At 36.2% G+C, this 27210-nt stretch overlaps 1 protein-coding gene across 2 annotated transcripts in view; it reads left to right on the forward strand.

Annotated features, from left to right (window-relative positions):
- Positions 1 to 27210, forward strand: part of rims2 (regulating synaptic membrane exocytosis 2) — a 263822-nt gene that overhangs the window by 32361 nt on the left and 204251 nt on the right. Inside the window, exons 3-6 of one of the 2 annotated variants that reach the window (XM_015396880.1) lie at positions 3789 to 3821; positions 4696 to 4788; positions 13154 to 13364; positions 16216 to 16227. In XM_015396880.1, coding sequence (XP_015252366.1) covers positions 3789 to 3821; positions 4696 to 4788; positions 13154 to 13364; positions 16216 to 16227 — 349 coding nt within the window. The remainder of the gene's footprint in view (positions 1 to 3788; positions 3822 to 4695; positions 4789 to 13153; positions 13365 to 16215; positions 16228 to 27210) is intronic. The other variant, XM_015396884.1, reaches the window with a different exon arrangement.

Genomic DNA, 27210 nt, shown 5'->3' on the forward strand with positions numbered 1-27210 from the left:
AACATTTAGCATTTAAGATAAAAAGGTTTTTGTCTGTCAATATGTTCTTTCAGCTTTAAATCAATAAAATCAATCGAGAAAATAATCTACAGATTAATGAATTTGCTAAATAATTGTTAGTTGCAGCCCTACTGCTAACACAGTGCTAACTTTGCTTCAGTGCTTCATTTAAACACTTATAATCCTGAGCTGCATCTCAATCATAAGACCGACCCAAAACAGGAACATTGGTAGTTAATGTCAGCCCAGTTTAACTGATATCAAGGTGTATGAAAATAAGGAAAATTTGCAGATACTGATATTAATGTAAGTATACTGTGCGTCCCTGGCTTAAATGATCATTTACAATAATTGACTTTGATACCTTTCAGTAAATACGTAGAATAGAATAGAATAGAATAGAATAGAAAAGAATAGAATAGAATAGAAAACCACTTTATTGTCCCACAATGTGGAAATTCTGGTGTTTACAGCAGCAAAAAGATTGTAGAAAAAATGGTCACACAAATGTGGACCTTAGAATAATTTGTAATAATAACATAATAGTGGAGATTTAAAAGATAAACAATAAAATACTGTACTGTAAAGTGTTTAAACAATATAAATACTGGGAATAATAACCAATATACAGCAATATACATTTTTACAATAATGGATGTTTGAAAATAGCAGCAACATCAAAGATAGCAGCATGTTATTTAACTGACTAAGGTAGAAACTATGCAAAATCAGCAGGAATGTAACAACTTATTGAGGTTGTTGATATATTCTTAATATGCATGATATTAATGTAGTTATCATTATCTTCTTTTAATTCTTTTTTTTCTTTTTTTTTTGGTATTGTAGCTCCTTCTACAATTGTTGCTTAAAATCTTTTTTGACCCAGAATATATTAAGAATAAAATTTATTCTCTTAGAGCCACAGGAAATTTAAGCAACTTGAATGTGATTATCTGAAAAAGGGAGCAACAAAGCATAGGCAATGAATCATTCCTATAATATCATAAAATCAGACATATATGAAATGCTTTTGGAACTTGTGTCCTAAAGCTAATTTAGTGAAAAGCTGCCAGGGTTGGTAGTTGGTCTTCCTTTCTATTCCTCTTCTTGCCGATTGTTCCGGTGGTGGACGGCTACCTGAGGCAGCTTTTACCTGCTGTTTAAAAACAGTACTTATTACGTTTTTCTAGAACCAACGCCGAAAAAAACTTTCTGTTCTGCAAAATATTTACTTGTTTTTGTTTTCTGAATTTCTTTAATCAGTGTAGAAAAACATAATTTTTCCACACAAATCATATTTTGCCTATTTATCCCTGCAAAAGAATGTTTTCAAATCCCATAAATAATTTATACGCTTTGCTTTAAACTGTATGTGTTAGTAAACACTTTTTAGTATGCAACTGATTGCTGACCTATGATTACTATTTCGAAACACTACAGCAAATTACAACGATTAGCTGTTTGAAGTTAGGATTTATAAAGAGCAGTGGAGGATAAAAAAAACCCCTCTGTTTATAAATAGTCTCACTCTGCATCAATAAATTAAACAATTGCCACCAGAGGCAAACAAATTGCAAACATGAGAGACTATGCTTGTCTTTTTAGGGCAAATCTGAGTTTTGGTTTGTAATGAATCTTATTAAATAAACTGAAGCCAAATTAGCACCAATATTTGAGGGACAGAGTAAATAATTTAGTTTTGTAGAGAGGAAAAGTGTTTCCTAATTTATCATTAACGTAATGGTGAATAGTGATGATGATAAAGATTATCATAATAATACTAAATATTGTCATATGAATTTAAATCAGAAAAAGCTTCAATTTTAAGCATTTTATAAAGACAGAGAACTTTCTGTGGTGATAAGGTGATACATGCGGACAAATGTTATATATAACTTCCAAAATATATACAAACAACTACAGAAAAAATGTTTATTGCATAAGAAAAGTACCATGGCAAATATTAAAAATATACAATAAAAATATTAAATTAAACAGTTGGTATTTACATGTGCTAAGATATCCATATGATTTGCAACAGGAAACTCTCAGTTAGCAACCTGGGCTTTGTTAATGAAGCTAGCTGCATACAGGTCAGCTGTTATTGTGGGCAGAGGTTTTAGTCGTGATGGACCGCTGCCTCCTGGCAGAAAGGGAAGCTTGGAACAGTTTGCTTTCAGGGTGGGAGAAGTGAGCTGAAATCTTTCCTGCTTGCCCCAGAGTCCTGGAGGTGTACAGTTCCTTAAGAGCATTAGGAACAGTCACCTTGTCTGCAGAGCAAAGTATCCGGTGGTAATGGTGGAGCCTTCTTGGTGAAATAGGTGATGTTTCGCTCCCACTTCAAGTCATAGGGAAATCATATTTAAATGTGAAAACTTCTGGCTTAAACATGTATATAAATGTACTATTTATCAGACAATATTGTCACAAAATTTAGAAAAATTATATTTGAAAAGAAAATCCTGTCTTAAAATCTGTGTTTTTTTTTTTTCTTCGTTATCTTATGCAGGCCAGTTAGTTATACGTCAGCGTGAACACCTAAATTCGGCCAATCATATATCTACGGTCATCTGTCAATCCAATTATTTTGGTCATAGCATCTTGATTCATATGTTGCAGCTAATATACGCAACGGTTGAAATAAGAAATAAGAATCATTTCCTTTCCCATTGAGTTCCGTCCCAGTGTTCACGGGGATGGACGTCTGTGTCTTCAGCAGGCGTAGAGCTAACAGAACTGGCAGCGTTGCGAGGCAAGGGCTCCAACATGTACGGCTGTAAGCCTTCTACACCAAACCAAGCTTCTGCCGCCCTGGCGTCCTCTTCCACAATATCTTCGTCCCCGCTTTCCTCCTCTAAATAAGAAATGTATGACAGAGGAGACTCATCCACGACCTCCGACACTAAACTCTCCTCCTCTTGCATGTTTCCTCTGTCCATAGCGTTCCTTGACAGTGTCGTTTCTAAGTCACCAATTTAGTGCTACTTGGTCCCAATGGAATTTCCCATTGGGAACCTACTAGCACTAACTTGCTAACTGATTAGCAAGATGCTTCTGACAAACCGGCCATAATCAAATTTGCTTGTGAACCTTTCACCACAACAACCCCGCCCCATTGATAAACAACCAATCACATTTACTTTATTCACTCGTGTAAAGTCGGGCACCACTCGGGAGAATTCGGAACTGCAACAGTTGGAACAGCCGTTTCCCTATGACTTTAAGACCCAGCATAATGATGGTTTCACATGCTGCTTCCTGTCTGTCAGGAAGTCTGTTATCAGTTATGCCTAGTGTGGATGGCTGTTTGTTTTGTCTGTTGAGTCATAGTATATGTGCATAGGTGGCTAACTTTATGAAAAATACTTCAGCGTCTTACTCTTAACATGATGGTCTGAATGATGAGATCCATAAGTGAAGATCTGTGATAGTTGTTGACTTGGATCATGAGAGAAAACACATATATGATCCATCCTATTGTAATAGAAATTATTATTTTTATAAAAAGGTTAAAAAGACAGAACTCTTTTCGCATAAGCAGTCATTTTAGTTTCAAATCTGATTTATTTACTTTTATCTTTCCATCTTTAAAGTTACATTACCACGTATATTTATATTTGTTTTCCACCCTTTTAGATTTTCTGTTGTTGTTTAAATCTTTATTTATATGTTGTAAATATTGCATGTCTTTTATTGACATTGTTATTGTATTCTCATATTGTTTTCCTCATCTATTTGTTTTCTGTATGCAATGAGGTCCCCATACCCATTTATTTTTTATGTTTTAGGATCAAAGAAGAAACAAAACCTCAACAAGCACAGTAAGTAAACTACATTACCCAAAGTTCATAGGCTTTGACAATACTTCTCAGCAGTTTGTGCTGTTTGCTTAATGTTGCTTTTTCGTCATCTTCTGGAGGCTAAATGAAAAAAATGGCATTAATGTCATGGTGGGGAAAGCAATACAGACACATTAACCAAGTCAGCAAATCAGTATTTATTTGAACCTCACACAGTGAGCTTAATTTAGCCAGGCAGGTAAATTCTCTGGACATTAGACAGCTGGCATCCATGACATTAATGGCAACTGCTTTATACTGGCGCTTTTTTGTTTCTGTGCCAGGCTTGCACACCTTTCCCTTGTCCCTAGTTTCTACTTGGCTGCCCGTCTTCATCCGGTGTATCGTCTGCACTCTGGCTGGCTTGTGCAGCCGTGTAGTTCGACTTGATGCTCCTGTCCTCCTCTGCTGTTCTATAGCTTCATTTGATCCAATCTCTCTTCAAGACTGATCATTTGGAAAACCTGACCTCTGCTGCCCCTGTAAACCTGAAGAAGTGATACTTCTGTTACCCTTAGCCGAGTCTTTAATTTAGTACTTTTCCCACTGGCTGTAGTGCTTCTATCTTTTTCATCATCCTTATCTTAAATTGAACCCTGATAGCCTCACACTTCTATCCTCTTCTGTCTTTTCCCATTGTATTTCTGACACTATCTGGATGTCAGTGGTCCCAAAATTGCCACTCTGCCGGTGTTCTTGCTCCTCACCTCTTTCAGCTCTGGTTTTAGTGAATGCTCCTGTTATTTTTCACTCCTTGAAACTGCCCTGCAATCAAAAATTCCTCTTATGATCAAATTATTTTTCTTCATCAGTGAATGATTACAAATTTTGAGCCACACTTTGCTTATTTGAACAGGTGGTTTCCCTTTAGTGGGATCACTGACCTGGTAAATAATGTTCTTCAGCCTCAGCAAAAGTCCCAAAATGACAAGAAGCCCGAACCAGATCCGTAAGTAATAACACAGACCCATTATGATCTCTTTTCAACAGAAAGAAAGAAATATGGTAACCAAGGAGCTAAAAAGATATGATGCTTTATTTTGATTGTTTTTAAACAGAAATTGCTTTAAAGTTTAATTGTGTTTGTCAGTATTAGGTTAAACATCAGTATGGAGTAATAATTTGTAACATATTGTTGCAAGCAAATAACATGTTTTTTAAATGGAAAGTTGAAAACGCAAATTTTGTGCATTAAAATGTGGAGAAAAATGCAATCCAGAAATAAAAGTTTGAAAAATGTTTTAGTTAAAAAAATAAAATTAAAAGTTTTGAGAGTAAACTTTGTTTTCTCAGTTTTCTTTTCTTTCAAATAATAATAATAAAAAAAAAAAAAAAAAAAAAATATATATATAAATTAGTTAATTTTTTATAAAGCTTTTATATTTCCATTTTATCCCCTCAAATTTCAGTTTTTCAAGGAAAAGTCTGGTCAGCGCGGAATAACCAGTGGGTTATATTTGGGCAACACGGACAGTGTACAGTAACTCCTAAAAATATGCTTCCACAGAGGGAAAAAACAGAGAACATAACAACGGCAAAAAGAAAACATACTTCCAATGTAAACATCAAAATAGCTTCAAGAGCAGAGGGTATCCCTTAGATATCCATTTGTAGAAAGTAAAACCTGTAGTAAATACACAATATTATTCATGGTGGTATATATAAATATATATATTTAGTGTGTGTTTTTATCCGTGAAAACCTGGAACCATCCTTGCGTCGCATGAATGCATTGGCATTCTGGTGATTAAAGGAGTTATGATGTTTCTTCAGAAGGAAAATCAATAGCAGGTGTGGGTGGCTCCAGACTCCCCCTACAGGGTCCAGGAGAGATAAAGAGGTGACGCGAGCCCAAGATATCCAGAGGCACCCCAGATCACGGCGACACAACTAAGAAATCTGAGAAAACAATGAAGTTACTCTCAACTTTTGCTTGCAACAATAACAGAACAAGATTCTAATTGAACTTTAATGATATCACATTGGAGAAATGAACCACCGCATTTAACTGCCTCTCTGGCTCAGAGACCCAGAGTGGCAGTGAAATCCGAACCCACAACCTCAGGATTCCAAGCTCTATGCACTAACCACATAATATATCAAAATCTAGCTGAATTTACAAAAGTTCTGTTTTTACCATCAAAAATCCACAAAAACAAAGACATTAAATGGATTTACTTCTCCCTAAATTGCAATAAAAAGGGAGATTGCATCACTTAACTATAATCATCAAAAAATATTAAATAATGTAATATATTGAGGAGTATCATCTCACAGTTGAAAGTGCATGGCAGAGAGCAAACACCAAGCATTAAGTCAAATTAATTGCATGTAGATTTCTGAGGCTGGGCTGTCTTGAGGCACATTTAGAGGAAACAAAAACATCTTCCGCCTTAAAGGTCCTAAAATCATAGTGGCTTCATCATTGTTAAATATAAGAAATTGAGAACCAATAGATGTTTCCTACAGCTGGCTGGCTATTCACCTGAGGTTATGAGTTTGAGCCCCACTCCCACAGACTGCCACTCTGAGTCTCTGGGCAAAGCCCATAACCCTACACTGCTCCCTGGGCACCGCACAATGGCAGCCCACTGCTCCCCAAGCAGATGGGTCAAACACAGAGGTAAATTCCTCCAATGTAAGATCAATAAAGTTCAGTTATTATTAGTTTGTAGAGAGGGAGGAACCTTCCTGAAGGACAATAATGTTCACACCAATCAGACTTGTGTGCTAGACTGGCCAGATGTATGGAACTCCTTAATGAAAGACAGAAGTCAGCAAGTCCTGTTTTTCCCAAAAGGCTCCTGAAGGAATCGGACTATGAATGACAAAGTCCTCTGGTCTGATGGAACAAAGATTTTAATCTTGGCTTTGAATACCAGCACTCATGTTTGGAGGAAACTGATAGGCCAAAACCGTCCCTGCAATGAGGCATGGTGGTGACAGCATCATGCTGTGGGGATGTTTTTTTTTTTTAGCTGAAGGAACTGGCAGACTAGTCAGGATAGAGAAAAAGGATGAACACAGCAATGTACATAAACATCCTGTATGAAAAACTGAACCAAAGGGCCTTTGAGCTCAGACTGAGGGAAAGACCCTAAAATTGATGTCTAAAGAAGTGATATCAGAATGCATTGATTCATCATAAATATCAATATTTCAGACTTTTACAATTTGTTTTATTTTGTGAAGCTCAGAGCAATAGGATCCAGTATACGAGGCGGAAAAACAGTAAGGTTTCCCAAAACATATATTGGAAACAGAATTGCAGTAAGCAGTGTCGGCTTATAAGGCAGGAACCTCTGGTCTTATAGTTCAGTCCGAGCCCGGAGGGTGAGGTTGGTTCCAGCCAGTCGGCTGACAGTACGACGCAGTGTGTGCCACACAGAGAGTCCCAGATACTGATGTATCGTGGTGGAGGACAGGCAGGAGATCAGAACCGAGAAGACGAAGGAAGGCAGGATAATCCAGAGGGCGAAGCCAAACCCGGTATCGAGGCTTAGGAGTCAGAGCCAGGAGGTCAGAGGTCCAAAGAGATGCCGAGGGGGAATCCAGAACGGAGACGGGAAACAGTTCCAGTTTCGGGACACAGACAGGCTGGGATCCAGCAGGGGTCAGCAGACAGAGTAGGCAAACAGAACAAACAGGGACGGGCAGGCTCAGTGGTTAAGGGGCAGATCAGGTCAGGATAAGGCAATCAGAAAAACTGAATTCTAGAAAATTTCTCACCACTGGTTTGAAATAATCTGGTACTGATGACTGGTCTAAAGGCTGGTTAAATAGAGACTGAAGCAGGTGAATCAGAAGAATGGTAATGAGAACTGGGAGCTAAGCTGGTTATTGAAATGAGTAATCAGACCAGTCATTAGTGCCAAGATAATTTGTTGTTTTTCTTTCTTTTTTGTGTGCAGATTTTGTTTTTAAACTTGATTCGTTCATATTCTGTTTTTAGACAGTTTTTTTTTTCTTCTAATTTTACTTCTAGATTATTTTTTAAAAGCTTTTTGTATATTTTATTTTTAGAATTTCTGAATTTCCAATTGCATTATATTCAAATTGCTCACAGATCACATGCTCCTCACTTCCGGCATGCTGTTTTTTTCCAAGTCCAACATGAATGCTTGCTTTAGATTAAAACAATGTTGTGTGCTAACAAACATGCAAACCAAAAGAAATGCATTGTTACTTCGGAGAGTTCGCCCCCAGAAGTAAAGACAACCTTATCTGGAAAACTGTTTAAAAAGATTGCTGAACTTGAAACTCACTCTGAGAACAGAAGTTTCTCAAAAAATGGAAATATGAAATTTGTAAAAGAAAAGTGAAAAAAATAGAAGATCATATAAAAATCTGCAAAACAATTTTTGAAAAATATAAAATAGGAAAAACTAATTTGAAAAAAAAAAATAATAATAATAATAATAAAAAGAAAAAGAAAACAGACCAGGATACTCTCAAAATCTTTTTTTTTTTTATTAAAATGTTTTTCCAAGTTTTATTTCTGGAATGCATTTTTTTTTCAATAAATTTCAATTAACAAAATATTTTTTTTCTAACTTTCATTTACAAAATGTGTTTCTTTTTTGCAACAATAATGGAGCAAAATTTACTCCATATTTGACCATAGTACATGCACTAACTAAAATATGACATCTTCTTAATATAGATCCAAGTCTTAGAAGAATTTAACTATACTGAGATTTATCATGGATTTTTCTCATTGTACAAATTGTTTCACATTGACCGATGTTAATTTTAGTAAATATAATGTTATGTGTATGAAAGTGTTTATAACAATGTCATAATAAATGAAATTAAAGACTAAAACTTTAGAAATAGAAACCAAACTTAACCTCAATGATCCATTCAAGATAATGAAGAAAAAAAACAAAAAAAAAAAAACAACTAAATATAGCACTGCTCCATTTGCAACATGGTCAGCATAAACTTAAAGTGCATGAACCAGCATAGAAAGTTTAATTTTAAGTGTTACATATCGTCAGTATAAATGGTTTCTCTGTTTATTATAAAAACTGCATAATGCAGTTGCATTATTTTTCTGAGTAAATAATTAATCTAGAAACAGATACTTACAGTTATTAATATTTCTAAATAAAAAAAAGTGTTAAACATAAAAGAAAAACTTTATTGCACATTTCCAAATAATTGCAAGTATTTGTAATTTTTCTCATTCACTGCTGTAGGAAGGTCATTATTTCAACAAATTACATATTTTAGAGTTTGTGTACTATCACTCTTGGATTCGATTACTAAACAATTATTTCAATTATCGATTAATCACTATTAATCTAGCCATTATATATGACATTTCTCCATCTTCTGCTACTTGTCTGTCAGGTGGTCGAAAGTAGATGGGTGAAAGGTGGGGCTGCCCCGGATCACATTTTATTATACATTTTATAATCCCTTGATGTCCATATCAGAGATGTATTTATTTTAACATTAGATCAGAAATATTTTCACTATTAACATGTTTACAAAAAAGTTATTTAAAATAATAGTTATAATACCTAAAACCCAGCTGGTTTAAAAACATCAAATAGTCACCTCTCTGCTGATAAGTTGAATTTGTCTTATCTCCAAGAGAAAGGCTCAGGTTGCAGTCTGCGTATAGCTGCTGTCTCAGAGGTAAGAGAGCTCCGATACACAAGCATGGAGCTGGATAATGAGCAGTGTATGATTACTCATCAGCAGTCTCACCTGCATTTGACCATGTTTCACACAATAAGCAACCCCTTTTTGAATGGCTAATGTGTGCAGCTGCCTCTATAGCCCACTTCCCATTAGTGCTGTTTTCTTTTTTCTTTATGTTAATAAAAAAAAAATCCATCTTGACTTTCTGCTTGTTTTACTTTTATATATTAAATAATACAGTTAGGTGTGTAAAGACACAATCTGAAAACTTTAACAATCTTTTGATGAGGTTGCTTTTTTACCTTGTTAGGAAAGTATTTAGCTTGTTCCTCCAAGAGCTTTTTCTTAATTATTCTATTAGTACGGATGTGGGGGATTTTTCTGTTTACAGGCTGAAGAAGGGATGTTATCAGTACTGTGGTGAAAAAAGAAGGATTAGGTAAAAATAAAACAGTTATTAAGCTTTTTTTCCCCCCTGATCATCAGAAATAGTGAATTTTGTATCAAATTATTTTTTCAGTTTTTTTATCTGTCCTTCTGTCAGTAAATGCAATTTAAATAAATCTCTTAAACAAAGCTCAACACTAGTCTAATCACTGCTTGGTAAATACACAAAGGCTGACATAATTAGCTCTTTAATCCTTTTGTGGAATGAACACGGAGCATGTCACTGGCACTTTATCTAATGTTCTGATGGGACAGAGATTCAGACAGAGCAATACTCACACATGCACACACCTGCTGTGTCTTTCAGTGTGTGTGACTGTTCTTTTTTTGGGCTTCAAAACACTGGATGTGGGCAAAAGGAAGCATGTTTATCTCAAAAGCAAACCTGTATGTGGTAAAAGGATCGCACTGCTCAATAATTTACAAGAGCTAATGAATGTTGCAGGGGATATGTGGGGCGAAACCACTTCTAATCGCCATATTATGAAGTCAGCCCAGTGTTTAGTTTCCAAGGAGACGCTCAATTGACATGTGTCATGTAAAATGCATGCAAGGAGACAATTTTTTTGTGGTTGGAGGTTAAGTTTTTCTTTCTAAAAGCATTACAAGATACAGAGATACATGGAAAGGCTGCATTGATTCCCTTATAGTGGAATATAAAGTTATCTGCTTGTAATAACCAGCGATTACATGCAGATAATGGAGGAAAAAAAATTAATATATTCTTTTTAACTCAGTAATTATGACATACCTCAAGGGCTTCCTTGCCTGATAATAACACTGTCTTAATATAAACAGACTGGTGTAAATTATTCATTGAATACAGGGAAAATAGAACTAATAAAACTGATACCTAAACAGCTGAGATTGAAGAGATGTGGTGTCAGAAGAGCAGCTCATCTTTTAGGTGTCGGATATAATGACATGAACTTTTCCTCACCAAATTCCACTCAATACCCGGATTTGGATTGTTTTGTCTGCTTGTAGCTAAAGCATGGAGTTTGTGCAGAATAAATTATTTTTGGTAAGCATTTTCTTTTTTTCATTGAAATGATGAACTGAGACAGTTTTATACCATAATCAGAGCTTCAATAAATAAGCAAGACATTTTTAGCAGAAAACATCCACCTAAAGATGGGTATTGTATTACCCATTACCAATTTGGATAAACTAGCCCCTCATCTGCTGCAAGAAATACGCACCAAAATAGGGGAGTAAAACTCACAGGAGTCTGTGACAGTGCAGGAAACTAAAATCTGTGCTCATATAGGTGATCGCAGACCTGCACAATAGACGCTCAAGGTTTCAGAAGGCAAAGCTTTCTACCGATATATTATTTTTTAGGAATATTCAGGTTGTTGTAGAAGAAGATTGTAATTAGGCTAAGATGTTCATAATATACCACCCAAGGTAGAATACATGAGCCCATCTGATACTAGAAATAAATTAGGGGTGTCCTGACACAACTTTTTCATTTCCGATGTGATACTGATACTTTGAGTATCGATGGATGCCAATCAGAGCATGTGAGTGGAGCTGAGCGTGGAGCGAGCGCCAGATCGGAGCGGAAGAAATAAGGTGGAGTGCAGAGCGGTTTTCACTTCAAAGGCTGGAGTGAGGATTTCACTCCGCTCCAGCGCTCACTCTGATATGAGGTGTTACGTTCACAGCTGGGAAAACGATAATTTAACAACCATTTAAATAAAACAATACACAAGTTTAGGTCACATCATTAAATTAAACGCCGTGTGTCCCAGGGCGCTGGCATAACTTACATGGAGGAAAAATGTCAGAAAATGCCTTCTCCTGAAAATTTCAGTGAGCTTGAGCGATTTCGCCGGAGCGGCAGAAAAATCAAGGTGGGCGCTCGTGAGACCATCCTGATCTCGCGAGCTTTCTAGATTTCACTCGCAAATCAGTCTGGAGACTCTCCGTTAAAGAAAATTTGGAGCAGTTCACCAAACGAACGTCCAATCAGCGTTGGCTTTGAGGCGGGTTGAGGTGTGACGCAACGAGAAGCGCGACAGTTCAGTCTAAAGAACATGGCGGCTTCAGCCGATGAAACTAGCGTTAGCGTGGCTATCGAGCAAGTTTTATCGGAATTACAGAGTATTTCTTCACTGAAAGAAGAGCCAAACACTGCTCTGGAGGCTTTTCTCAGAGGAAAAGATGTTTTTGCTCTTGTCCCGACTGGTTTCGGCAAGAGTAGCCTGGCTTGTGGTTGTGTTTTCGTCGTCGCTCTGTTAGTACGTCATATGCTTCGTTGATCTGATTGGTTTATTTGGCCCGTCTATCACCAACATAGGCCAATCAGCTAACCAGTATTTTCGCCCCTTCCCAAAATTACTTCAACGGAAGGTTTCCAGATGGATATGCGGAGCAAATTGTGCGGCGCTCCGCTCCGTTCACATGCTCTAATCCCAATCATGACTTGATATAATATCAGCATGACTCATACAAGCTTTTATTGCTGATTTTATAGTGTCAGATTATAGAAGAGGCCTGATCAAGGGATATTTGTCAAATAAAGAACAATGCTTAACAACATTGGCTATGAGATCAATTCACCCATTTCTTATTTACCAAAGAGTTATATAAACTTTGCACAAAAGAGGACAGAAGCAAAACTTTCCTATGAGCTTTCTAATATCTGAGATTTTAGACACAGGTTGATATATTCCAATATTAATTTTTTTGACTGATATTGGGCTGATTTCTGATATCGATATCTGATCGAGACCACCCCTAAAAGGAATTGCATTTTAGAAAATGAAACCCTGAGAAAAATGACCTTAAAGTAACCTAAGGTGTTTATTCTATAACTATTCTACTGTTCTGTTACCAAAAGGTCAATAGATGCAACATGAAGACAGTTTTTATTGTTAAATTTGCAGTAACTCTACCCTTTATTGCATTTGTCTGCTTTTTGACGTATTTACAGGAAGAAGTAGATATTATACTTTTTGTAAAGTTTTCCTTCTCCTTTTATGAGTCTAAGAGATGTTTTGTATTTTCTGTTAAAAGCAATAGGTAATTTTTTCTTCACAAAATGAATGTTCAGTTGAATGATCAAAACTATCCTTGAATATGACCTTTTTGTCTTGTTTTTTTCCCGATGATTATATGTAAACAAGCAAAAAAAAAAAAGCTTTCCTTCAGGTCATCACTTTTATCATTTGATTTTCTAACCTTTGCTTTTTTTCATTCACTGACAGGAAGTTACACCAGCAGTTTGAATCGTATAAGGACCAGGTTAAGAAGATGGGGGAAGAGACTAAACCGGTTCAGGAGCAGAAGAGCGAAGCCCCAACCTGTGGAATATGCCACAAAACAAAATTTGCTGACGGCTGTGGTCACATCTGTTCATATTGCCAAACGAAATTCTGTGCTAGGTGCGGAGGACGTGTGTCTCTGCGGTCAAACAAGGTAACGCTTCATGCCTGTTACTCAGCAGTGATGACACCTCTCAGCTACACCTCGACCACTGACACACCATAACAAACTTTCAGCTGCTCTTAGATGTCCCTACTTTACTCTAGTTTGTAAAACTTCAAAGTAAGACGTCAATTTCTATAGGACCAGCTAATGTATTTATTCTGCTTCTGTTGTCCAGATTTTGTCATTTCTGATGAGGAGAGACGTTTTCTCACTGAAAAAAAATCTAAATAAGTAATTTTTTCTTAAAATAAATGCATTCGTTCTTAGATTTAGGAGGTAAAGGAGACATTTTACCAATGGAACAAGACAATTTACACTTAAAATAACAAAAACACAATTGCATTGTCTTATTTCAAGTGCATGTTATCTAATTTTCTAATTTTAACAGAAAAAATACTCATTCCACTGGCAAACTACCTCATTTACCTACTCAAATTAAGGGTAAATACACTTAATTAAAGACATTTTTACTTATTTCTAGATCGTTTTTTCAGTGCTACTTCTTAACACCTTAAAGGAGTGTTTTCATATTTTGTCATGTTACAACCTCATGCTTTATGTTTTATTGGGATTCTATGCTAAAGACCAACATAAAGTAATACTTATCACAACAAAACAATAAATAAAAGCATAGCTTTAGCTTTTTGTTTCCCCTTACAAATAAAACCCTGAGAGTTGTATGCATTTAGCTACGGCCTCACTAAGCCAACACCTTGTAGAGATGCCTATGGTTGCAATTCTTGCTGCAAGTCTAGTGGTGTGTATCTCAAACAGCTTTGCACCTCTGGAGAAGGACACATTAATTCATGTGTCTTTGAAAGATATCTGAAGCTCTGTCACATATGATGGAGATAATCTGTGAGCATAAAGCTTGAAATCTGGCCTCTGGTTCTGGATCTGGTGTATAGTCAGGCTCACTGATCTAATTATGACGTACAGTATTTTGCATTTGGCTTTCAAGACTTTTTATCAAGGCTTTTAAATTAAGTGTTAAGTTTCTACCCTCCTGGACCTTTACAGGCACCTTTTTCCACAAGTTTTTGTCCATCCTCCATGGAATTTGGGGAAAAGATCACTTCTTAAAGCATCTTCCACATTTTCTAAAAGCTAGTTTGTGAAGTGAATGACTAACAGTCATCCTGTCAGCAGATTCTCCCCGTCCTCCCCGGCAGATTCTCCCTCTCAGCTGCTTCATTGATTATCGCTCTTCTCGTCCACCTGTCTTTGTTGCCAAGTAGCCATGTGTCATAGGTGCTCCATGAGGCATTCAAAGCTTTGGGTGCTGTCTTATAAAAGACTCTGCTTTGAGCCTCCTTAATGGACCTAAACAAAGATTTTATAGGTTTAAAGACAATTGCATGGGGGAATATAACTATATATTTTTTAAAAATTGTATGCATCGGAGTCTGAATTTGTAAATATAAGTAAATTAAAAGAAAACAAATACATAAATTCAAGATTTGTATTTGCTCCTTGCTGTCAACTTCTACAAATATGTGGCATTTGAGTAAAAGTACAAGTTTAAATCACAAAGTTTATGAGTATGAATCTACAACTCCTATTGAACCAGTTACACTCCTTAGCAGTTGGTGATGAAACTGAAGGTTGTTCACCAACCATCACTAAGCCAGAGGAAGAAGAGGACGAAAACAGAGCGCTTCACCGAATGTTTTACTGCGCATGCACTGAAAACAACATTTAAGCAAAGATAAGGTTCAATCGATGGATCTGCTTTCATCTTCTTCTCATTCAGTGCTGGTTGGCAAAAAATCTTCAGGTGCATCGCCACCAACTGGTAGGGAGTGGAACAGCTTCATTAGGAATTGTAGAGCTGTACATTATGCTATTTGTGATTTGTATTTGAAAATATATAATTCGTTCTGTAAAATTCTGATTCATCTCTTGTAAATTCATGCTTCGTATTCAAAAAATAGTGATTATCTCTTGTAAGTATTTGATTTGTAATAATACATTTGTGATTTTTACTCATAAACTTGTGGTTTCTTCTTGTAAATGTGTGAAAAAAATGTCGGTACCGTAAATTTGCAAAGTTGTAACTTGGAAATTGTAACAGATTAAACATCTGATGTCACATATATATGTAGGAGCTGACAGCAAGGAACAAATACAAATATTAAATGTATTCCCATTTATTGACTTACATTTACAAATTCAGACTTCTTTGTGTAGATTAGTATTAATCATAGTTATCTACCCTGTACAACTGTTTGTTTTCAATTATGTTTCAAGTTATTAAAGTAAAGTAGCGTAATACAAATACATACCACACTTTTCAGATTTGTAAGAACAGTTAAAAAAAATTATCCTTTCCTTTTATAACAGTAATATGTACTTAAAAAAATAACATAAAATCCAGAAAAACAAACAAACAAAAAAAGAAAGAATCAGAGTGTTTTGCGGTTGTAATAAGACAAAATGTGAACATTTTTAAAGGAATAAGGAGGGTTTTGCAGGGTACTGCATAACTTGTATTTATGCTATTTCACCACTGGAGGGAACTCCCTCTCCATAGCTGCTCTTATGAACAGACATACTTTCATATTTTCTTGTCACACAGTGTCCATCTGACCAATTCCAAATGCTTTCCCCATACTAACCCAGATATATTGGTGTTCTACTAAAAAATTACTGAAGTATGTTTTATTTAATTCCATACAACCCTTTTCTTTCAGAATAAGTGACAGTGCTCCCAGGATCTGGTGACACTCACTATATTTTGTCTCCCTGTCTTTCCTGCCCTCCCCAAACCCCCCTTTTCCCCGGCTGTATCCCTGTTCTCTCTCTCTGCTGCATTCCTGCTCTCATGGAATTGCAACAGGAGGACAAAGTGGTTAGCGAATATTTTTCTGTGAAAACACACATTGTGATTTGCTGTGGTTTGACAAAATACACATTCAGCAGCCATAGATGATATTAATCAAACAAAAATGCTCATCTGTGAGTCTCTTTCTGTGTATCTTCTGATGCGTATTAAATAAAGAATATCTCCTCAGAACCTGGAAAGGTTTTGACAAGTATGAGACATAACAGAGATCTAAAGAAACACAACCAGTGCTGAAGACAAAAAGTAGCTGCATCTCAATTATATTGTGGCTCCTTAAGTTGATTCACTGATGCATGAAGTGACTTTTGATACAGAAAGACTTAACTAATTTCATTAAATTACTTACTTAAAACCTTATAACAATTAAATCTTTTAATTTATTCTCTTATTTAATGCTTTTTTGTTTGATTTTTTAGCATAAATGACGCCTGATTGCTGTTTTTAGAGACGTTTAAATACTGTTCTTTGTTTACTTGATGATCATAAATGTCAAACACGAAAAAAAATAAAAAATATTTGTGGACTTAATATTTATAAGTAATTTAGTACCTTTGGTTTAGGGCTAACCCTGATCTCAACATTGGTGGATAAGAATGCTAAACCTGAGGTCAGTGGATTAAATAAGACTTCATTGAATTCCCGTTGGGACCAGCTGCTATTTCTGGATTGGTTTCTGCATTGTTCTGGCATGGATTTTAAAAAATGGCGGCACCCTGCCCCTGCAGTATGGTACTGAATTTCTACAGCTGTCATAGGTTCTGCTTGATTAATCTGCAATATGATTGAAAAAATGGATATTATTAATATGTGTATTCCTAACGTTTTGACCAGTATCACATAAAAGGGACGCTGAGGTAATGAGGGTCTACCTGAAGGTATCATTTTAATACAAATCTCATAATTGCTCTAAAATATAACACCTTAAACATTATTTGCTGTCATAGTTGACTTTGCATACTGTTTTATGTTTTTAAGCAGTGAATATGATACATTTTGTTAAAATACTGTGCAGCCTTGTAACCCTGCATGCGCTGTGGATTGACGCACATACAATTAGGGTTCAGTGAAACATTAGAGCAGCTGAAAGACAGAGACAGAACCCTGTCCAGCTACTCCCCTTAATGCCAGGACCCCAGTTGTATGGGTGCCCATCATTCACTGGATTATAATAGCAGGGAGATCAGTTACTATTCTGTGCAGGTGGTGTTTAGTAATAACAGTGGCAGCAGGCTGACGATGGACATGGTGGGCTATACCAGATAGGTCAGGACAGAAGCCTGAGCTGTTTTAGCTCTACCTCCTGTCACATTGATTACTTCTCTGTGCAGACTTTTTTCCCTCTGATTCTAATGAAGCCAGAATGGAAATTAAGTATTGTTGTATTTCGGGACAAAACAATTAATTAAATGAACTATGATTAATTGATTATTAAAATAATAAGCAACTAATTTGGTTATTAATTGATTCATTTCCTGGAGTAATGGCACATAGACTCTACAAGTTCCTATTTGCTGAAAGAGTAACCTACTTGAGGCAGTAATTAAAACAGAACTCTATAAATAAAACTACAACCATTTTTTAAACATAAACTACATATAACCTTTTAATGAAGGATTAAATTGAATCTTTTTACTATAAAGAAAAATATTTACTTACATATGTATTTATATTTTAGGCAAATTATTTAATACACACAATAGAGATTTTGTTTTTTTCAAATATTTGTTTATTTAGATACGTTAATATATTAAAAGGACCCTTTTAAATTAATCTTTTTATCAAAGGTCTTTTCATTAACCAAAACATCACGGTACTGTACAGTGTAAAGGCTCTAATTCAGATGCTCATAAAGACAGGAACAAAGCCGTCCTTCAATCACCTAAAGAACATCTCCTGGATTAAAGGAGAAATGTCTCAGCAGGACTTGGAAAAATAATTCATGCAGTGTTCATCTTTAGTAGAATAGATCATTGCTGCTTTGTCTTTATAGGTCGCCCTAAAAAGTGGATCAAACATCTGCAGATGATGCAGAACGCTGCAGCTTTCGTCCTCACTGGAACTAAGAAAGTGGAGAACATCAGTCCAGTTCTAAAGTCCTGGATCCTTGTTTCTCACAAAACAGACCGTAAAATACCTATTTAATACTTTTAGTCTTTCAATCAGTCAATGGCTTAAGGCGGGCATACACTATAATTTTTTTCCCTTTTCGGGCTGATTCTCCAGTCGTGCGAGAATTTTTTGATCGGGCCGACTTTCAGCCTGATTGTGCGTCGTGTAGTATACACTGGGTAACGAGGGGCGATCAGCCTCTCACAACCACCTCCCGATAAGGTATCGTGAGGTTGGGAGAAAATCAAACATGTTCTAAATTCAGTCGGCCATCAAGTGCGCATTTACAAACAAGGATTCTTCTCCTTCTTCCTGTCAGATGTAAACACAGAAGCATGGCGGGGATGCGAGTGAAATGGTCTTCTGTCTGTAAAATTGACAGTGCGTAGTAGCCACGTTTGCTCAGCCATGTCTTTGTCCAAACACGTCGTCGCCTTTTCTTTTTAGGGTTTTCAGCACAAAATTGCACAATTTGCCAAGGCATCGCGTTTCACTCTAGTGAGCTTCATATTCCTCTTCTACTGGTTTGGTTTCCGGATAGATGAGTCCGAGTAGCTCCATCTCACTGTGGAGCTGAGTCCGACTTGGTTTTCAGCCGTACAGTGTGAGCAGGTAGATCGCATCAGAGCGTCGGGCTGCACAGTCTGAGAACATACATAGTGAGCTGTGAACTTTTAAACCCTGCGGTTTTCTAATACAGAGTGAGCTGTAGCTGCATGCAACGATTGAAAAAATCGTGCAGTGTATGCCCGGCAGTAGTTCCAAAATATATATTCAGACTTTCTGTCAGTGTATCAACTGCCCAGACCTCTCTGGTCTTCTGGATAGAATCTACTCCGTGGAACCAGACCCCAAGAAGGAGAGCAGTTTACACTTCTATTGCTTCACTAATCTGGAATAAACTCCCAGAAAACTGTAGAAGTTCTGAAACCCTAACTTTCCCTGAGATTTAAAACTTATTTGTTGAATTGCTTTTAACTGTGCTATAGATCATTATTAGATGGGGCGACTATGGCGTCAGATGCATGAGTTTTCCCTGTTGTTGGTTCAAGCTCCCGCTCTGGCTTTCTATGTCATTGTGCCCTTGGGCAAGACACTTCACCCGCATTGTCTACTGATGGTGAACAGAGGGCTCGGTGGATTCTGCGTACGGCAGCCTTGCTTCTGTCAGTGAGCCCAAGGGCAGCTTCGGCTACAAAGGGAAGTCCTTATAGCTGTGACTGGTGACCCTGAGACCATTTCAGTTTAATTCAGTTTATTCATAAAGCGCCAAATCACAACACAGTGAGCCCCAGGGCAGCTGTGGCTGTTGTAGCTTGCCACCATGACTGTGTGTGTGAATGGGTGAATGACTGAATTTGGTGTAAAGCTCTTTGGTCATGTCTCCTGACTTGAATAAGTGCTATATAAGTACAGGCCATTTTACATTACTTATTACGTTTTTAGTTGAAGTTTTCCTTCATATTTTCTATCATTTGATCTTTTACCTTATAATGATACCATACTAATCATACATTTTTATTTTATTTGATTATTTGGGTTGCTTGTAGGCCACTGTACCCTACTTTTCCCCCCATATACAGCGCTTTTGCCTTGCCTTAAGAAAAGCACAGATAACAAATGCAACTTACAAGTTCATGGCTGCTGCAAACAGATAAATAAATCTAAAGGGAGTTTGGTAACAACTGTTAGTTGTTAGTATTCAGCTATGAAGGAGTGTGACTCCTGACTGCAGACATATAGATGACAGGGTCAGCTTCAGGCACAAGTATCCAGTTAAATGGACAAAGCAAAAAAAAAAGAAAAATCAAACATTTTTGATTTATTTAATGTGAACTTAACATTTTTCATACAGACAAAAATACAATGCAGATGTAGGATAGCCTCGTAATATGACTCACCAATACCATTAATACATGAGCGCTGCTGCTATGTGAACTGTGTCTTCTATTGTGTGACTATGTTTGTTTCTTCTGATGGACTGATGCGCCGTTTACCAACAAAAGGAACACATTTTTCTGTGTCCAGCAATCTTATCTAAAAGCTTGTGTGTCAGTGAAATAGGTGGTGGTGGTGAAATCCTTTCTTTTTCCATTCGTCTACTCTTTCCCTCTCTCACAGATGGTGACAGCAGTGGCGAGAGAGATCTTGTTCTGTGAAACGCTATTGAATATTCACAAGTCTTTGTGTTGCAGGCAGCTAGCCGAGCTATGCATGGCACGCTGGCATGTGATATAGTGTAAAGGAACTAAGAGTGGAATTGGTGGTAAGGAATTTAAATTTGACAAGATGAGAATTAGGTTCTGTTCATTTAATTTAACTAAAATTTAATCAAGATAAATTCTGAATTGCAGACTTGTGACTCAAGTAAACTAATGTATGCACAGATTTAGTTGTATCTGAATATTGCAGTTGAGGTAGATGATAAACTGCCTCTCAAGAGTATTCATAGAGTTAATTTATTTTATGATAAAAATACAAAAAGGGAACATATTCAAGGTTTTTTAACCTCCTTTATACCTTCCAAGATTTCAAGTTTTTAAAATGTAGCCTCTCTTTGAAAATATACAAAATTCTCTATAGAAATAAACACTCAAGAGAAACAAATTGTGCAGACAGCCTTTTAAACACTATTTGAAATTTAGTCTTGCCTGAAATGTTATGCATCTTATATTTAAAGAGACTAGTGATTCCAACCCATACAGATTAACACTTTATGAAGTTTTTCACATGGAAGGGGAAACAGAAAGGGTCAGGCAACTGTACTATATTCTTTATAATTCATAAAATTGTGAATTCTAATATAACCAACACATTTATTATTAAGTCTCTCCAAAAATAAACTAGGTTGAAGAAGTAGGCGAGACTGGTGACCTTGAACAATTTCATATATTACCTAATCACAATATGTCCTCTGAAGCCCCTATTTACAGAGACAATTCAATCAGATCATCCAGTCAGATTGGTTAAAAGTTTCCATAAAAGAAAATGTTTCTTTGAAGGAAAGTCAGCTAATTGCATTAAGTCATTATCGTTGCAGGATACAGTACCCTCCTCCTGGGTAAGCATGTGCCGACCGTAGACATCTGATTGCACTGAGTCATTGACTCGTCAGCAATCCTTCACTCCTCAGGGAATGCAAGCAACAGTGGAGAGAAAAATCTTCCCTTTGAACAGGAAGAAACATAGAGCAGAACCAGCCTAAGTGTGAGTGGCCTTCTGCGCAGGCCACCTGGGGGTTCAAGAAAACAAGACATAAAAGAGAATCATAGAAGCACTGATTTAAAAATTCTTTCTATGTCAGAAAATATAAACTAGCTTCACAAGTAAATCTGGGGAAGAAAGAATTAAGCAAATACGCTCTGAGACAGTTTTCATGTCAAAAACCGTAAAAGCTGAGCCCTTCGTTATGTCTAAGAGAGAAACAGGAGTAAACACTTAAAAACAGACCTAAATCTGTTATCTATAATCAAAGTAGAGGTTAACCTAAGAAATACTTCAACTTGAGACAATAAAGATAAAGTTAAAATCATAAAAAGTGGTCTCTATGTCCTCCAGCAACCTAAACCTATAGTAGCATAACTAAGAAATCTTCTGCTGATTTGGTGTTGATTTTTTGGTTTGAAAATAACTGAAGCCAATTTGGAAATATGATTGGAAAAGTAAGTTATAAGTAATATATGAATCTGTGATTGATGGGCAGTGATAGATGGTTTGAAAAATTACAAGATAGAAAATGGTTCCTGGATTCTGTTTTCTTTGATTATTTATAATGAACCAATAGTCATATTTAGATAATTATCACCAAACGTCTGTGCTGCTGATGGGGGACTGCTAGATATAAGACACATGCACAGCAAAACATGGAGACTCCACACACTTAATTTAATTAGACCTAACATAATAACCAGATGCCAAATAATGTGTCTGGTCCCTCTTTTCTTCCCAGCCATCTTCTGTTGTCCTGTAAGTTTTGATTTGCCGACTATGTGGATCAGATTTGCTCATCCTGCACATCTTACTGATTATCATTTGAGCAAATAATGATCAGCTCCAACATTTTAGATAATAAAATAACTACATAGTTTCTTTGAGTAGGAACTAGTTAATTTAACTGTGCTGTTAACTGTTACAAACTCACTAACTTTCTGAGGATAAGTAATTGATAACTATACTTTTTAAAATTGAAATCTTGGGAATTTGGAGGCCAGATCAACACTTTCAGCTTGGTTTTCTGCTCTTCAGACCATTGCTGAAGCATGCTTTGCTTTTTGAAGGGCGTGTTATTTTAGTTATATTATCATAGGAACAAATTTTGGAGCAGGTTTTACCACCCGTGTACATCAGTTAGCACAGGCCACCCTTCATCTCTTACAATGAAAAAAACAGCTCATAAGATTTACTTAAAAAATATATTGTAAGTATTTGCACTTAAAATGATTTAAGTAAAATTTAATGCTGCAATATCAAGTAACACTCACTTGCCAGTATCAAGTGAATTTTACTTTCCATTAAACATAACAGTTGTGAAGATATTAAGTAACATTTACTTAATTACATCCAAGTTGTAAGTTAGATTTATTTAAACAGTTAAATAAAGTGAACTTGGATTTTACTCAAAATTTTAAGTAAATGTTATATCCCTGTAGAATTTGCTGTTATAAAGTAATAAAGTAGATCATAATTATTTTCTCTGATTGGCATTTACTTTGCTTCATTATGTTACATAACTCACTAATATTAGGTAACCATTGCCATTTTTCTTTTGATAAAAATGTTACCAAATAAATTGAAATAAAAGTCTATACATTTTATATACCATCCATCCATCCATCCATTTTCTTACACGCTTGTCCCGAGTGGGGTCGCGAGGGGTGCTGGTGCCTATCTCCAGCAGTCAATGGGCGAGAGGCAGGCTACACCCTGGACACGTCGCCAGTCCATCGCAGGGCAACACAGAGACACACAGGACAAAAAACCATTCATGTTGAGACTACCTCTTGCTCCGTCTCTGACGTCTGGACTCGGAGCAGAATCAGTCCTGCTGTGACACTACAGTGCGCATGCGCCGTGCTACCGCTTCAAAATGCTAAATTTTTGGGATAACGTTTATCCAGTATTTGTAGGTTTATCTTCATACAGCTGGTAAATATTTAAATAGTTTAAGAAAATCTAAGTAAAATTTACTCTTCTTCCAAAATTCATGTATTACATTAAAAAAAGGTTTAATTTTACTTCAGAAACTCTAGTTCTTACACAAGCTTAAAAATTCTAATTAGAAATTATTACAAATACTCTAATAGAGTTTACTACACCAAAAAGTCATTTTTATCAGTGTACCAGGTCATCACTCTTCCTACTTGGTACCCTTTAGATAGACGGTGAGTGTTGCTGACTAGGATCACTGCACAAACAAGTCAGTAGTGGAAATCTCTTACATGTTGTTCCAAAAAAAAAGAAAACAAGAAAGTTAAAACCACCTTTGTGGTTTGGACTTTGGACACTTTGAACTTTGTTTCCAAGTTTTTTTAATTCAAAATGTCAGGAATAGCTTTGAGTTTTTATACAGTAGCCCATCAATACCTTGTTTTTATTTTGAAAACATGCAAACTGAAAAGGGATAAAGGGGTCCACCCCCTTGGGATGGGGGTCATTTGGCTTCTTTTGTGAGCCTGCAATGCCCCATACCCATCTAAGTGTCTGAAAGGTGGGTCGTTAAAGGGAATTGTTGGCCTGGCTGAATAGGCGAAGTCCTCCGCTCTCCTGTACAGGGGGTGGGGCTGCAATGATAGCGGGAAGGGATTAACTCAATTGCTCCATTGCAAGTTTTTGGAGGCTTCCTTCACGCCCCTCTCAAACCACCTATTTTCTTTGGTTCTCAAAAGAATGTCCTTTGTCCATAAGGTATAGATGTACCGCAGATGTACCGAGTCTTGTCCCAAGGAGGTCGCTCTTCTGTGTCGGGCCATGCTTCTGTGGAGAGGTTGTTTGGTTTCTCCAATATAAAGATCAGGGCAATCCTCACTGCATTAACCTGCATACACCACTCTGCTCATATTCAGTCTGGGGGTTTTGTCCTAAGGATGCACTAGCCTCTAAGGGTCTTGTTTTGTTTTTGCATTTAATCTTCTCACAGTTATGTTCTATTGTATGTCTTCTGGATTTCCTTGCTGATTTGACAAACGCACAATTTCGGTATCCGCAGGTTTGAAGAGCATCTTTGATGTCTTTCTGTTCGTTCTGCTTCCCTTCTGTTTTTGTAGGGACATGTTCAGCATGATGTAACTCAACGCGATGTAACTCAATCCTATTCCTGACATTTTGAATTGAAAAAGTTTCCTGGATGGGAAGCGAAACGTCTTCAAACTTGGAAACAATGTCTAGTGGATTGTTTTGAATTTTCTCATTTTTTGGGGAGTTACTATAAACTGGATGACTGAGAATCTTCACCAGCTCTTACATGTTGATGTTTCACTAAAGTCCCTTAAAATTTAAGTAAGTTTGGCCTTTTTTGGGAGACCAATTGTCTTTTTTTAAAATTCTCATTAAGAGTCAGCCCTCTTGAATCATGAATATCTGTTTATTTAGCATCTTTTATAATCATTTATTTATGTGTGTTTAGTATGTTACTAAAACTTTTATTACTTTTGTTTAATATATTAAAAAGACTTTTTTAATTGCAAAATTTACCAAAAAAAACAAAAAAAAAAAACTAAAACAAGCCATCTAAACTTAAGTGAACAGTATCAATATCCTCAGGTTGAATGAGCTAATCAGATTTCTTCTCTTCATGACGATATGTCTTGCCTTAAAGAAGATTGTTAAGAGGATCTACTGTTGTCAAGAATTTCGGCATTTCATCAAATGTTTAAAACCCTTTTCCAAGGCAATGGAACTGGGTTAGAACTCAGCAGCTGCCATTTTAGCTAACTCATCATGGATTCTCTGCTGTTTGGCTGGGTCATCAGATTAATATAAACTGATTATTCGGTCTGAGCTGCAGGAGGATGGGTTATGCATTTATATCTGGGGATTGCAATAAATTTGTGTTTGTGAGACGAGACACAGCAGGATCAGTAGACAGTGAGGTGGCATGGTCTCTTATTTGCTCCTTGGACAATTTGGATATGTCTATGCAGTTATGTGGTGGAACCTGCTCGCCAGAGATGGGTAGAGTATCAAAAAATTGGACTTACCGTAAGTACAAGTAGCACTACTTCACTATATTTTCACTCATGTAAAAGTAAAAAGCAGCCATCCAAAAAAATTACTTAAGCAGGAGTAACAGGTATTTGATGAAAAAGCTACTCAAATATCAAGTAACTAAATGAATATTTAAAAAAAATATGTCAAGTTACAGAATAATTAAAGATTTATGCAAAATCTGATGTTATAAAGGGTCACATTTCAAGAAAGGAATATATAGAATACAGTAAATACATAATAACAATTTTCAGCAGGAAGAAACATTTTTCAAAATTAATTTTTTTGTGTTTTTGTTTCAAAACTTTTCAAGTCAATTACTGCATGGTCCTTATAAAGCTTAAAATAAAGTAAGTTAAATTTCTAGTAGCAGGGTACAGTAAAATGTTTACTGCACGTTTGTTTGACCTTTAAATGACACAGCAAATGTAAAATAGGAATAAACCAAATAAGTCTGAGTAGAAAAAAGACTCACATACGTAAGGATAAACTGTACATGTGTGTGTCTCTGTGTTTTTATTTAAAAGTTGTCCATTATTGGGTGAAACTACAACTTATAAGTAAAAGTAAAAAGATACAATGCATTAAAACTACCCCTCAAAGTATCTTAAAAAAAGTTACTCAACTAAATGTATCTTGTTACTACCCACTTGTACTGCTTCCAGTGAAAGCAGCCTGGCTTGTTGTTCCCAATATGTTATCATTTTAATTAAAGCTCATAATCAGCAGCCAGACGTTGCTTCTTAATATCAATTTAGTATCAAACATCTTGTTTTTCTTAATTGAACCTCCAGTTGTATTAAAAGTTCCACAACAGAAAAATCACCAAATACTTTGATATTTTAGATCATAATAAAGTAGCCACATAGTTACTTATTAGTTTGATTGTGCAGTAAAATAGTTACTAGTGTTGCGCCGATGCCATTTTTTTGGCCCCGATACCGATACCCGATACCTGGCTGTGCAGTATCAGCCGATACCGATACCATACCAATACCATCTCTTTGAAATTGATGTGTGTGTGTATATATGAAGAACTGCATAGTACTTGGATGTAAAATAATTGCCATCATGGCTTTGTCAGGCTGCTGCCTACCTTTTATGAAGCAGGAAAAAGACTAATACAAAGTGAATCCAGTAGAACTTCTCTACCTGGAATGGGTGACAATAGTTGAATAAACTTTTGTCTCTCAAAATGGTATCGTTGCCCTATTTATTGGTACTCGCCGATAACGATACCACCATTTTAGTGCTGGATCAGGGCCATGCCCGATACTGGTATCGGTATCGGTGCAACACTACCAGTTACTCAGTAACTTTTTTGAGATACTGTTAGTAATTAATAAATATCCTTTTTTAAAATAATGTTTCAAACACTGCTGAGCAGCAACATGACATATAATCGTTTTTTTTCCTTTTTCACACACGTTTCTAGCATGATTGTTTATTTTTGTTTTGTTTCTTTTTTTTTTTACTTCTGTCAGTGGTGATATTTTTCTCCTTGATCGGATATTCAAACCATATTCAATCATATGCAACGTCTATTCAGTGGTACACACCATAAAACCTCTGAAAGTAAATGTTTTTAATCTGGCAAAGTCTACTCTTTTAAAGTTGAAGCAAGGCAGCGATTTCTTTTTTTCTTTCTTTCTTTCTTTCTTTCTTTCTTTCTTTCTT

This window comes from Cyprinodon variegatus, unplaced genomic scaffold (genome assembly GCF_000732505.1).
Source record: "Cyprinodon variegatus isolate N-32 unplaced genomic scaffold, C_variegatus-1.0 Scaffold827, whole genome shotgun sequence".
Lineage (NCBI taxonomy): Eukaryota > Metazoa > Chordata > Actinopteri > Cyprinodontiformes > Cyprinodontidae > Cyprinodon > Cyprinodon variegatus.